A 12,643-nucleotide genomic window follows, 5' to 3' on the forward strand; every position below is an offset into this window, starting at 1 on the left:
TAATGGAACATCGCACGTCGTCTGGAGGAATAAAATCTCCCACATTCACTGCCGACACTTCCTCCGCTTTCTTCCTGCAGAGGAATTTGCGGACCTTGGGTGCAAATTTCTGGAGGAGCACCTTGAAGTGCAGCAGTATCCTCAACCAATTGTTCCCGGGATTTTTGAAGACATGCGGCCCACTTGCTTCCGGCGTGTTCGCAGTTTTTACGGGGCTGCTGTGTGACGAAGAGCATAAGCTCTTCATCACCTCGTTGGATAAAAGCCGTGACATTTCATACGGTGTCATGACCTCAACGACCTCTGGAACACCCATTGTAAAGGCAAGGACCGGTGGAATCACGTCTTCCAGCGCTTCCTGGACTTGCTGGTGTGCAACAGCAAAGCCGGTCCCTGACGTTTTTGGTTTCAGGGGAGAATTGGGAATCTCTTCAAGCAGTTCTGGAGCTTTTTCCAGAACTGCTTGACGCACATCATCAGTTACGACTTGAACTAAATCTGTGAACAAATTCCCAAGCTGTGCGTCAGTATTCGGATCAACGGTCCCTGACTGAAGACCTTCCCACTCTTCCTTGGTGAGATTCCCAAGGAATCCTGTGAAAAGCTCACCGAGCTGTAAAGTGGATTGTGCATGGAGGGCCAGAGCCTTGTCCTCGGAGTTCTGTGGTGATGATTGCATCTTCGTAATTGTCATTGATCTTTGGAAGATACCTGAGAGTGTTCGTGTGTTCGTATATATAGGTTTCCTCCAGATGACTTCAACAGCACATCAAAGTGGAATATCACATCAAAAGGTAACCCTTTGATGTGCACCCCCCCCCCCGCCACCATCAAAGACAATAGTATGACACGTTACATCAAAGACAATAGTATACATCAAAGACACAGTAACACAGCATGGCAGCGATTTCACCACAAACATGGTCCCAAGAAAACTCTGATCTTGATTCCCATTTACAAACAAACAATCTCATTTTTAAATGCTGAAGTCTTAAAGCAAAAAAACGAGAACACACGGGGGGGGGGGGGGGATGAATGGCGTCTTTCTCTGTGACAAAGACGCCATTCATTTTCTTGTTAAAAGAAATGCATATCAAATTTAAAGAGCACATCTCTGCAAATGCTGAACAGTCAATAGTCAGCCATCTGTCCTCAGGGCTCTCCTACCAGCAGGGGGCTCCAGACTCCTGTAAAGGAACTTCCTTTCTTACAGCAATCATCAAGAAACTTTATGTTGAACGACCAAAACAATGGATCATCAGAGTCTTGTAGGTAGTAGGTTCTGTAATTTTATTACATCATTGAAATGTCTCAAACACATCGCACCTACAAAAACAAACAAAAAGGCACAGAACTGTGCTAGTTTTATTTTCCATAGACTCACACAGTGGCAATGAAACATATTTACATAACCGTCACCCCGCTCCAGTAACCTGTATGCGTTTGCAGCCCCGGGTGCTTCAAACTCACTGGTGTGTATTTATATATATTAAAATAAAAAGATCCTTACATGACATGAATACTCATACTGCAACATTTTGGCACCAACTCTGTCCTCAGTTCATCTTTACATTTCCCTAAGAAAAAATCTTGCATGACCTGGAATTTATTAGAGGTAGGGTCTCTCCCCGACAACACTCAAAGCTCTTCTGACAAAAGAAGCAAAAGCACACAATAGAAAATATACAAAATAGAACAAGTGGGAAAACAAAAAGACAATCGGGCATCAGCAGTCCGGTACATTCACCACCGGTTTCTCTGCTGTAGCACCACAGTTGTTCCCAATTTACACAAGTCTAAGGGGCTATAAGGAGCCTTAAGTGATACGAGTGGAATGTTTTTGAACTTCAATCATAATCTATATTTCATGTGCTGATGATTGCATCATTTGACTCGGTACTGCTGCTAGAAGTGCAAACAAGCGGTAAAAAAGTGATAAAGATGTATTGATGTATTAAAGAAAGTGTGTGTGTGTGTTAAAAAAGTGTGCGAGAGAATTTTCTATCTGAAAAGGGTTCAAGTGGTGACATTTGGCATATAATGTATAAATTACTACAACATTGGTTTGTTCTAAAAATTGTTTCCCTGCAGCATATTGACAGATAAAGAATGTTAAACAGTTTTCTTTCCAAGTTTGTGCCATTATGACGCATTGGTGCATTTTATGCATTGTGTAAAAAAAACAAACAAAATAAACCGATATTCTGCAGCTTCTTAATCTATAATGAGCATACTCTGTGGCAGATTAACGAGCAGAGCTTTGTGGAAAAAACCGACAATCCTGGTTTTTAGAAGGGACAAACGGCAAAAGAGACACAAAAGACATTTAACTGCTTGAGTTAATAGTGCGTGCGTGTGTGTGTGTGTTCTCAGGGCCCCCGTCTGGTTAGGTGTCCCCCCCCCCACCCTGCTGGTGTTTGTAGTCAGGTCTCAGTCTGGGGCGGTGCCTCCTCTGATTGGCTCTGAGAGTTTTTGTCCTCTTGGCCGGTCCCCCCATCCAGCTCCCCCATGTCCATTTCCGGTAGATCGTCCTCACTGCGCCCCCCTGCTGCGTCCTCGCAGTATAAACATTCCTAAACACACAATTAAAATAGATTAAACACAATGCAGATACTTAAATACTCCCGTTATTACAGCGGGAATCAGCAGTAATCTAATCTAATCTGGAACAGTTGTTGTAAATACAGTACAGAGTAAAGTTGCTGAATTTTTAGGTAACACTTATTATTTCAGGATGACAATTATATTGTTGGACAAGGACATTCCAGATACAGGCTTGTGGTCCTCACCTTCACGTTGACGGCAGCAGGCAGACCCCCCCTCCTCATCCAGGGGTGCTCCTCCACCAGCTCTCGTCGCTGCTCTGAGGAGAAATGAGGCTGGCTCTTCTGCATCTGCCACAACCTCTCCTTGTCTTCTCGCAGCACCTTCTGAATGTCCCTGAAGTACAGATATTACAGTTCAAAGAAAGCCCGGTAGACACAGCAGTAGAATATCAGGAGTCAGTCGGAAAGAAGAGCCTCTAAAAATTCTCACAAATGTCTAAAAGAAATCCCGGTCAGTGTCTGACCTTGATGGCATTTGATAGGTCATCATGACCTTGTCATCGGCATTGGCCATCAGCAGCCAGAGGGGCTCCTGGAGAAGGCACTCGCTGAAATGCTCTCCGTCCCCCTGGGTGAGGACCTCGGCTAGCGACAGGCCGCCTTCCGATCCTCCTTCGCTTCCTGACTTGGCTTTGACCTTATCCCTGGCGTCATGCTCCAGGGAGTCGACGCTGCCAAAGTATTTGCTGGAGTTGCTGCTCCCTAAAACGCACATACAGAGACAGGAAGTCAGTCAAAAATAAAACTAATAATTAGTCAGATTGTAGTAACATATGAAGTACCGGTAGTATTAATAGAAGTTCCTTTTATATGCGCTTTGGCTCTCAACAAACCTGGACATTCTTTAACTAACCTGATCTGCTGCCAGAAGCTCTGCTAGCGGATGTGCCACAGCCGGAGCCGGATCCTGATCCTGATCCTGATCCTGATCCAGATCCAGACCCCATGGAGCCAGAGGTGGCTGATCCGGTGCCAGAGCGGGAGTCGTCCTGCTCCTGCAGGAGGATTTCCAGCAGGTCGCAGGTGGAGGAGCTGCTATCGCTGTGAGCTCCTGGTCCCGGAGAGTCCACCTACAACCGACGGCAGGAACCATCAGCAACGTGCAATTCCTCGTGACAAACCTCACATGGAAGCGTTGTCGCGTCTACATGTCGGATCGAAACCTTCACAGAGAGTTCTGAGGTTATATCAGACCCTCACCTGCTGGTGGTTTTCAGATACGGCTGCAGCTCGGTTCTTCTCCCCTGCCGCTCCGGCGGCTCCCGACGTCGCCGGCGGCCAGTGCAACGGGCCGGCGGCGAGCAGCGCCGTGCTGTCCTGCCATTCCAACGAGCGCTGCCCCTCCTCCATGCTCAGCAGATTGAGCTGCAGCGGCGAGCTGCACCGCGACTCAAACAGAGGCGGCGGCGACGTGGCGGGTTCCCTCGCTCCGGAGGCTGGCGTCGACGGCCGTGAAGCTGCTCCCTCTGGGAGGAGGCTTTTTGGGGGTTCCGAGGCCAAGCTAAGGAAGGTCGGGGCCGGATACGGGGCCTGGCCAACAAACTGAGTCTGTGCTGGAAAAGAAGGCTGGGTGGCAAAGGGCTGCAGGGCGGGGTAGGAGCTCTGGGGGGCTTGGAAAGGCTGCTGGGCGGCGTAGGGCGTTTGCGCCGTTTGGAATGGCTGCTGAGGAGCGAAGGCGGGCTGCACAGGAAACGGCTGCTGGCTTGCGAAGGTGGCTTGTGCTTGCAAGGCGTAGGCTTGCTGTTCGGCGTGAAACGGCGGCGGCGTCGGGTACGCAGGTTGCATCTGCTCGGTGAAAAACGCTGGTCTGGGAGCAGCTCCCAGCTGTCCCACGTGGGAGAAAACGTAATTGGGGAGCACCAGAGCCATCACGGGCGCAACAATGGGCGCGGGGAATTGAGCGGCAGTGGGCGGAGCTTGGGTGCCTCGCCCATCCGCGACGCCTGCGGAAAGGGACGGGTCAGGGAGGGAGGCGATAGCCGGGGCGGGAGGCGCTGGGGGGTACAGCGGATAGGCAGGCGCCGTGGTCGGGTAGGAAACGTTAAACGCCGACTGAGACGCTTCTGACAGAGACCACGAGGTTTGGTTGAGGCCCTGGAGAGGAGGTCTGCGTTTTCGGTTCGACACGGCGCTGTCTGACGAATCGGAATGATTCACCATTGGTTTCTTGGACTTCCTGCTGCGAACGCCCTTCCTGGCCGTTGTCTGGGGCCTGGCGGCGCCCTGCTTCGCTGCCCCTCGTGGGCCGTTTGGCTCTGAGACGAAACACGCAGACGGTTATTTTTCAGTTCAGCCGGTCTATTACTACAACGGTAGCACACGTTTAATGAATAAAAGGACAAGTCAACGCCAAGTTCATCCTCGCGCACCTTCGCCAGCGACCGGGCCGCCTCCGTGCCGCTGCAGATACGTCGAGTAGTCTCTGCAGCGGGTGAGGAAGGCCTGCTCCTCCTTCTGAGTGTGCGCCGCCAGCACCTGCTCGGTGAGTCCGAGGCGCTTGTAGGCCTCCTCCGTCTGGCTGGGCGGAGACAGGGGGGCCGGCGCCGCGGGGCTCTCCGCCACATCCTCGATGATCTCTGTGGAATGAGTCAGAGCCGTGAGACTCAACCGAACCGAACTCAGACGTCGTTTCATTATAGCGAACACCCACCAGGCTCCGGCCGAGGCTTCTTGTCTCCCACGTGGACGATGGTGCTGCTGTAGCTGCACAGCGACGTGATGGACACCACGCTCTCAGTCTTCCTGGGAAGGGCGAGGGGTGCCAGGGGGCCCCCCACCACAGCAGCTGGCCCAGACGCGGGCGTCTTTGGATCCTTCATGTTTGGCAAACGGTCTGGAGAGGGACGGGCATTACAATTACAAGCCAATTCTCTTTAGGAAGTGAATGCAGGACACGACACGTCCAGAGGGGGGCGCGCAATGAGGACGTGCCTGGGTTTGTATCATGAGGCGCTTGGATGCCATCGTCCGAGTTGGAGGAGAACCGGTACTTCCTCTTCGCTGTGACGGGGATGCTGCAACTCTCCAGGAATCTGAAGAAGCAGGAAATGATCTCATCAGAGGGGTACGCCTCGCAGGTGTGATCTTCAGCCGCCATTGTTCGCAAACGCCAGCCCTTACCTGACGACGCTGTCGAGGCAGCTGATCTGCTGGTAGGAGTGGACGGCGTGGTCTTTGCAGTGGAAGTCCTCCATGCTGGCTGAAGTACCGTCTCTGCCCTGCGGAGGCACCCCGGAGTCCTTCAGACGTGCAGCCGAACTCCTCCTCTGCGTTTGTGCTGCTTGGAAGAGATTCCAAGGATGAATGCTTCAAACTATTTCGACGTAGTGTTGAGAAAAATGTGATTTGGCATGAAACTGAACTCACAGTCGGCAGACTTCTTCTTTTCAGGCTTGGATGGCGACGGCGACGGTAAAGGAGAAGACGACGGGGAGTGCAGGCAGATGTGGGAGTCCTGGTTCTTCAGCATGTGGACCCCTTTGCAAATCTCCTGGAAGGTCCTGGCAGGCCTGGACTTTCCCGTCTCCTCGGCCGCCGGTCCTTTGATCCCGTTGCTCTCGCCGGATGAGCTGAGGCTCACCATTTGTTCGTGGGAGCCGCCGCTACCGTGGCTGCCGTAACCGCTGGAGCCCGCGTGCACCGGCTGGAGAGAGAAAAGGTGGACGGTCGTCACAAACTGAATTTCGTCGCAATGGAAAAACACGTTTCTGAGTGCGAGGGGTTAACTCTGGGCGTACGTACTTGGAGGAGCATCCTGTGGATCTGCTCACTAATTTCCTGGATGTCTGAATCCATGATTTTCGCCGCACGGAGAGCTTGTGCGGCAAAAACATCTTCGTTGACGGGACCCCTGCAAAACAAACGTGACCGTCACGCAACGCGGTCAAAGTCCGACACAGTACATCCTTCCTGGTGGACACAGAACCTGAGGTTAACTAACGCATCGCACGCACTCACGTGCGAACTTTGTGACGGCCGATGACAAAGGAGACCTTGCGGCTCCAGGGATTGACGAAGCTGGACCAGCTGGTGTCGACGGTGACGTATTCGCCGTTTCTTGCACAGAAGCGGATTGAAGAGTGATCGAAAGGCTGGCCGGCACATTGCAGAACTGCAGGGAACAGAACGCGGCACACAGGTGAGAAGGGCTCCGATCGTTAATAACGTATATTTGAGAGTGAGAGCCTTTCAGAATCTCAAACTAACAAGTTAAGTGGAACGACGTTCTTACTCTTGCGATGAACCGCCAGCATCAGCGGTCGGTCGCTCGGGTGGAGATTGAGAAGCACAGAGGTTCCGATCAGGTCCTGGGGGAGGTAACCCAACAGCGGAACAGCCCTGATGGAGGATCAAACACATTTAACGCATTAAGAGACGTCCGCCTTCCGTCAGCTTTATACCCCGCGCAGCGAAGGAGGCGTGGCGTTCGGCGCGAGAATCAACCCACCTCTCATCCACATCCTGGAACACACAGTTAGGCGTGTGTGTGGTGGTGAAGATGCGCTTGTCAGAAGGGATTCTGGGTACTGCAGAGAGAGAGAGAGCGAGAGGAGTTAAAGCGTAACGCTGAATACTTCACTTCCAGGCTGAAAAGCGTGCGAATGTGGTCTCACCTTCATATCCAGAGTGGACCCTCTCAGCCAATAGGAGGCAGCAGAACTGCTCCTCGCCCAGCTCAGCATCCTGAACCTTCATCAGGTAAGGGGTCATCCGGAAAGGATAGTACTGGAGATCCCCGTCACGCTTCTTACCACCACTGAAACACACCATTACCACCGTTTAACCAACAAACCGATGCTGCTGTGTATATAAATAGTCACGTTCAGTCATAGCAAGTTGGGTTGAGGAAGGAAACACATGTGTGTTGACTTTACAGAGGTGTTGGAGACCATGTCATAATGTTACACGACAAAGTTCTTAATTGCACATGTTGATAAAAGTACATTTTCTTGTGGTCTCGGTAAATAATTAATAACAATTGCATTATTTTTTGAAAAATAATACAATGAGATTTTAGTCTCAACCTGCAGTACCACCTCCTGTCACTAGATGGAGGCGGTTTAAAAGCTCACGGTTGCTGACTTCCAGAACCAGCCCAAGCCGACTGCGGATCAGAGGAGCCTCTCACCTGATGCGGCAGAAGAAGGACTTCTCCTGCATGCACTCCGTGGGAGACGACTCTGAGTGGGCGAGAGGGGAAAAGGGGAGATAAATACACCAAACGCATCAGGTTGCCTGTTTCACACCTGAAAAGTCTGCCTCCCAACCAAAAGGGGAAGAAGGAAGTCAACACCGGAGGCACGCGGAGAGTTTTAGATATTAATGTAACGACAGTTTGAAGATCGATTGTCATCAAAGCACAAGGACGATTTGCAAGTGCAGTACGATCGTGACAAAATAGTGAGTCCTCGTACTATTACAGCACATCCCTCCATCTTATTGAAGTATATTTGTCAGAGAAGCGTACGCGGATCTGCTTTGCTACACCGACGACCAGCGTCTCTTAGGCAACGCTCATCAGTGTTAGTCTCCTCAGCTTTGATCGCCATTATGAATAATGCCACCAGGGTGCGATGTCACAGCTTCCGTCACTGGCATGCAAGGACTGTGGGCGGGGTAAAAGGTGCGGTCTAACACGTGAACGCGCACACACACACACACACACACACACACACACACACACACACACACAGGCACAGGATGTGTAACTATATAAAACCGTTATATATAATCCTGCAGTTGATCAAAAACACACAATATATACTGGGCTCCCTCCCAGTTGGTGTTTGTCGGTATATTACATTTTATTTATTAAATCTAATTTGCACAATTTCAATGTTTATTGAAAGTGTTTGGTTGGTTGTTTGGCCAGTTGAAATACAACTAAGCTGCTCCCTTAAAAAATAAAATAAAATCCTTCAGAGCTTCTGAAGAGGTTTGCATGACGAGTTCTTAATAGAACTCAGAGCCTCCGACCGCACCGGAACGAGAAGATGGAAACATGTGACATGAGGATGACTCGTGCTTATTGATGCATGATTAAGCATGCTAATGAAATATGTGTTGCGTGTGTGTGAGCATGTGCACACGGGGCCGGGTGTGTGTGCCAGACTCCGCAGGTGCTCCGTGCATGTGCGAGGAGGGTTGGCGTTGTGATTCACGTTTTCTCAACGTGTTCTTTTGCAAATGAGGAAAATCAATGTTATAAGTTTGGGTTCACGTGTCGGGCCCGGTTAAAACGCAGCAATAGCTCGACACACGATCTGGTTTTTAACATTGATCGTGATCACAGGTGGAAAACGTGAATGAACAGAAGACACAATATTCTCAGATTCCCCATATACAAAAATGAAAAATCAGAAAATCCTAAGTGTGTAAACTTGTCAAATTTTACAAATTTACTATATACTATTAATAAAATAAATAATAACTAAATAACCCTTTCCGGGTTCGTCACAGAACATTAACTTTCTGGTCGTATGTGATCATCATTAAAATTGTCCCAAACAAAAGGAAGAATGCTTTTCTTCAGAATATTAATATATTCTTCACTATCAATAGTATTTTTAGGAAACAAAAGATTGAATTAATCAATGAGCCCTCTTAAATGCACTGAATACTATTATTGATCCCCCACCGGCTACTCATGTTGTACGGAAAGGAAAAAAAAATATATATATATATATATATATTTTTTTATCTGGGATTGTTCAGGGGGCCGGGCCAAATGTGGCGGGGGGCCGTATCCGGCCCCTGGGCCGTAGTTTGGGGGCCACTGTGTTAAAGGGTGCACAATAGACATTTCATTTTCACCGTAAGCGTTGCATTTAGAGGCAGCCTTCACCTGCTCCGGTGCACATGCTCCACGAGGGCAGGCGGTACGGCGAGGTGAAGCTACAGAACACGCCGACATCCTGAGGAGTCAAGAACTCCACGAACTTGGCGTTGTTGAACACCTCCCGCTTACAGTTCAAGATGGACGCCACCTGGTCTGAGATGTAAACAATCTTCCCTGTGGTGAGCGAGACGGCCACAGCGAAGATATCCTGCGGGTAAAAAAGACGAGGCATAACCACATTAGAAGCGCTCGTATCGAGTTCAGCAAAGTGCAGATGAATCTATTACGGATCTGCAGTTCTGTGAAGGTGAAAGGTCAACGGAACTCACGGTGTTTTTGAGGGTGTATTCGGAGGTAATGCTGTCGATTTCCTCGATGGTGTAAGAGGATACGTCGAATCCCGGGGGGTGACTGTCATTTATCATCAGCATTTGGGAGTATTCTTCGTTAGCTGTAGAACAGAGAGACACGGATCAACGCCCTTTTCCATTTCAGACGCATCAGTTCATCCACCAATGGCGTGGCCATCATCCTCCTGATGTTCACACACAAACATGCATGGGAACAAGTGCCGACTCACCTTTCACCTGCTTCACACATCGCAGCGCGTACTTCAGCGCGTTGATGGTGCTGCACTTGCCCTTGCTCCTCTTTTCCGATGGCAGGTGCATTTTCAGCTCCTTCAGGGTCTTGAGGAGCTCTTTCTTTGTCTTTGCTTTAGCCGACTGTTCGCTGCTGCAGGGGGGGGGGGGGGGCACAAGACAGATACACATGCGTCAAAAAAAAAAACAGACCAGGTCTCACCAATGCCGTCACCCCTTTTTTTTTTACGCTAGCGGAAGCTAAGCTTTCCACTGATTGGCAGTGGGAAGCGGGTTGGTAGTTGTCACATGCAAGTAAAAAATAAATATATTAAATCCATTGAAAACCAAAATAATGGCAGTTTATTTTTAGTGCGAGCTGCATCCGATTCAAATACCGGGCGCGTCGGATGGGAGGGTTTACACCAACCTACAGCCGCTGGTTGACGGGTTGTCCTGCTCGGAGCTCAGCAGGCTGAAGGCGTTGGAGCTGCTTGGTGCCGAGGTGCTGTGAGAGTTAGAGCTGCAAGAGTTAAAAACAGAATACGATGGCATGAGTGTTCAGAGATCCAAAACAAAATGGTCAAGGAGGCCGTGTTTTACGGCGTTCCCTGAACGCCACAGACATACAGACTGTGTTCTCTGTGTAAATAAACCTGTTAAAGCAGGCGAGGCATCGTGAAAAACATCAACTAATAGAGAAAATGGGCCTTCTTTTAACATTTACTGGGCCTCCCTTCCGCGACCTCGATGCAGGATCTAGTCTCTCACCTCTTGTTGCTCCCCGATGACTCCATGAGAGCGGAATCCTTGTCGTTGCCGTTCGAGCTGCCTGCAGACTCGTTGCCGTGGGAGTCATTACCACGAGACTCGTTTTCAGGGGACTCGGTCCCGCTCCCACTGGAGCCACTGCCCCCCATCTCCACGTCCTCGTGCGAGGGTCGGCGCAGCCTCTTCCCATCATCGTGCGGGGAGGACGGGCGCTCGCGGCCGCTGTCGCTTCCCTCAGAGGCCAATCCCAACTCGCCGTCCGCGCCGCCATTGCTGTAACTGCTGGCCACGCAGCCACAGGAAGCGTGCTCCTCTTCCTCCACCTGGAAGCAGACCCTTCCGCGGTTCCCTTCGCGCCCGTCCGGGGTCGAGTAGAGGTAATGCTCTGGGTCTCCGCTCTCGGACATGGAATAGGCCATGGGTTAAAGGTGGGAGGTGATTTTTATATATGTGTCCGGGCCATGAAGAGCACGGCGCCGGCAGAGAAATGAAGTCGAAGCCTCAGGAGTGTGGAAGAAATCTAGAGGAGGGGAATAAAACGGGTGGAATTACTCGAGCCCTCATCCGTAGCGAATAAAAAGCTGAGGGACGGTCTAATATAAGAAGCAATCGATATGGATCACAAGCAGACGTCCATTGCTGTTCCAGGGGTGCAGCATTTTTACAAGTTGGTGACAAAGAAAAGAGCAGGTAAACAGGAAGTGACCTTACTGATGTTTGAACACACACACACACACACACACACGACCTGCTTAACATTTTTTTTTTTTTTTTTACTAGGGCTGCATTTTTCCACCCGTCTGGATGGACAATCCACTCGACAAGATTACGAGTGGATTTCTTGAAAAACTTTATGCAAAAACATATAATCAAAGAAAGGAGAGCGGGAGGATGACATCATGAAACCCGACTCCCAGCCGCTTTCAGCCCAACACACGAGCACAGATCTACAGGATTATACAACTCTGCTCCGGTCACACGGGTCCGACTCTAAAGCAGCAGCAGCCTCGCCGACGCCAGAATTCAGCTCTTCACTAGCTAAAGATTGAGTGTAAAATAATTCAGACACACTGCAGCTCATTTATGTAATCTAGTCACATGACCAATCATAATGGTGTTGCTGGTTGTCATGGTTTTCAGGTTTTAAGTGTGTAATAGCGTGTCCCTTAAGCAGAACCTCAAATCTAACACGATTCTACCAAAATGTTGAATTTAAAACGGTTTTGTCAGGGAAAGCATAAGGAAGCTATGACGTCAGAGGGGGGTCAGGAAGCAACACTCCATCAACACTGAAGCAAAAGCTCATTTAAACAAAAAGGCGAATTTGACATTTTGCACAAAAGACAATGATGAGATAAAATCAACAAACTGCCACTGACCTGCTATACAAAATCTACACGCACACGCACACGCGCACACGCACACACACACACACACACACAGGCTGACCTGCAATCCAGCGCCACGGTACACTGACACAGTTATGTAAAAGTCAGGAGAACGCTCACAAACAGCCGCATATCAGCACCCATTCGGCCTCCGAAGAGCCATATCACAAAAACAAACATCTTACTTTCCCCACGAGTGAACAAACCCCCCCATTTTAGCATTCTTTAGCTATTAAAATACAAAAAGTAGAGCAATTAGAACTTGTGTGCATGCGCACATCAAATTTCGTTATGCAAGTCATTTTTAAAACTCTGTTATTCCTTTTTTTTTTTGCTCAAACTACCGCGGATATATTAAGAGAAGCCAACCTGCGTAGTTGAAATTCAATAGTCTCTTCCGTCGTTCTCTGCTTCGGTAAGAAATAAACCGGAGAGCCGCTGAAACGTCGAGCTGGGACA

General features: G+C 49.6%; 1 protein-coding gene across 1 annotated transcript; it reads right to left on the minus strand.

Annotated features, from left to right (window-relative positions):
* Positions 1 to 1,314: 1,314 nt before the first annotated feature.
* Positions 1,315 to 11,203, minus strand: per2 (period circadian clock 2). The gene is made up of 21 exons (XM_068745319.1): positions 10,797 to 11,203; positions 10,456 to 10,548; positions 10,025 to 10,179; positions 9,774 to 9,895; positions 9,451 to 9,652; positions 7,735 to 7,786; positions 7,220 to 7,362; positions 7,054 to 7,132; positions 6,838 to 6,944; positions 6,564 to 6,717; positions 6,348 to 6,456; positions 5,973 to 6,249; positions 5,727 to 5,886; positions 5,505 to 5,638; positions 5,257 to 5,439; positions 4,976 to 5,182; positions 3,807 to 4,861; positions 3,460 to 3,676; positions 3,071 to 3,308; positions 2,790 to 2,940; positions 1,315 to 2,573 (listed from the first exon to the last, which is right to left on the minus strand). Exons 1-21 carry the CDS (start codon positions 11,201 to 11,203, stop codon positions 2,424 to 2,426), a joined length of 4,395 nt encoding a protein of 1,464 aa, XP_068601420.1. The 3' UTR covers positions 1,315 to 2,423.
* Positions 11,204 to 12,643: the final 1,440 nt, after the last annotated feature.

The sequence above is a fragment of the Brachionichthys hirsutus genome, chromosome 11 (assembly GCF_040956055.1).
Source record: "Brachionichthys hirsutus isolate HB-005 chromosome 11, CSIRO-AGI_Bhir_v1, whole genome shotgun sequence".
NCBI classification, from domain to species: domain Eukaryota; kingdom Metazoa; phylum Chordata; class Actinopteri; order Lophiiformes; family Brachionichthyidae; genus Brachionichthys; species Brachionichthys hirsutus.

Excerpts from the sequence above, each read along its gene's own strand:
- per2 (XM_068745319.1), bottom strand. The coding sequence starts at position 11,203 with ATGTCCGAGAGCGGAGACCCAGAGCATTACCTCTACTCGACCCCGGAC. Across the intron at positions 7,133-7,219 it reads GGTCCACTCTGGATATGAAG|TACCCAGAATCCCTTCTGAC; the intron begins GTGAGACCACAT and ends CTCTCTCTGCAG. Across the intron at positions 2,941-3,070 it reads ACCTATCAAATGCCATCAAG|GGACATTCAGAAGGTGCTGC; the intron begins GTCAGACACTGA and ends TCTGTACTTCAG.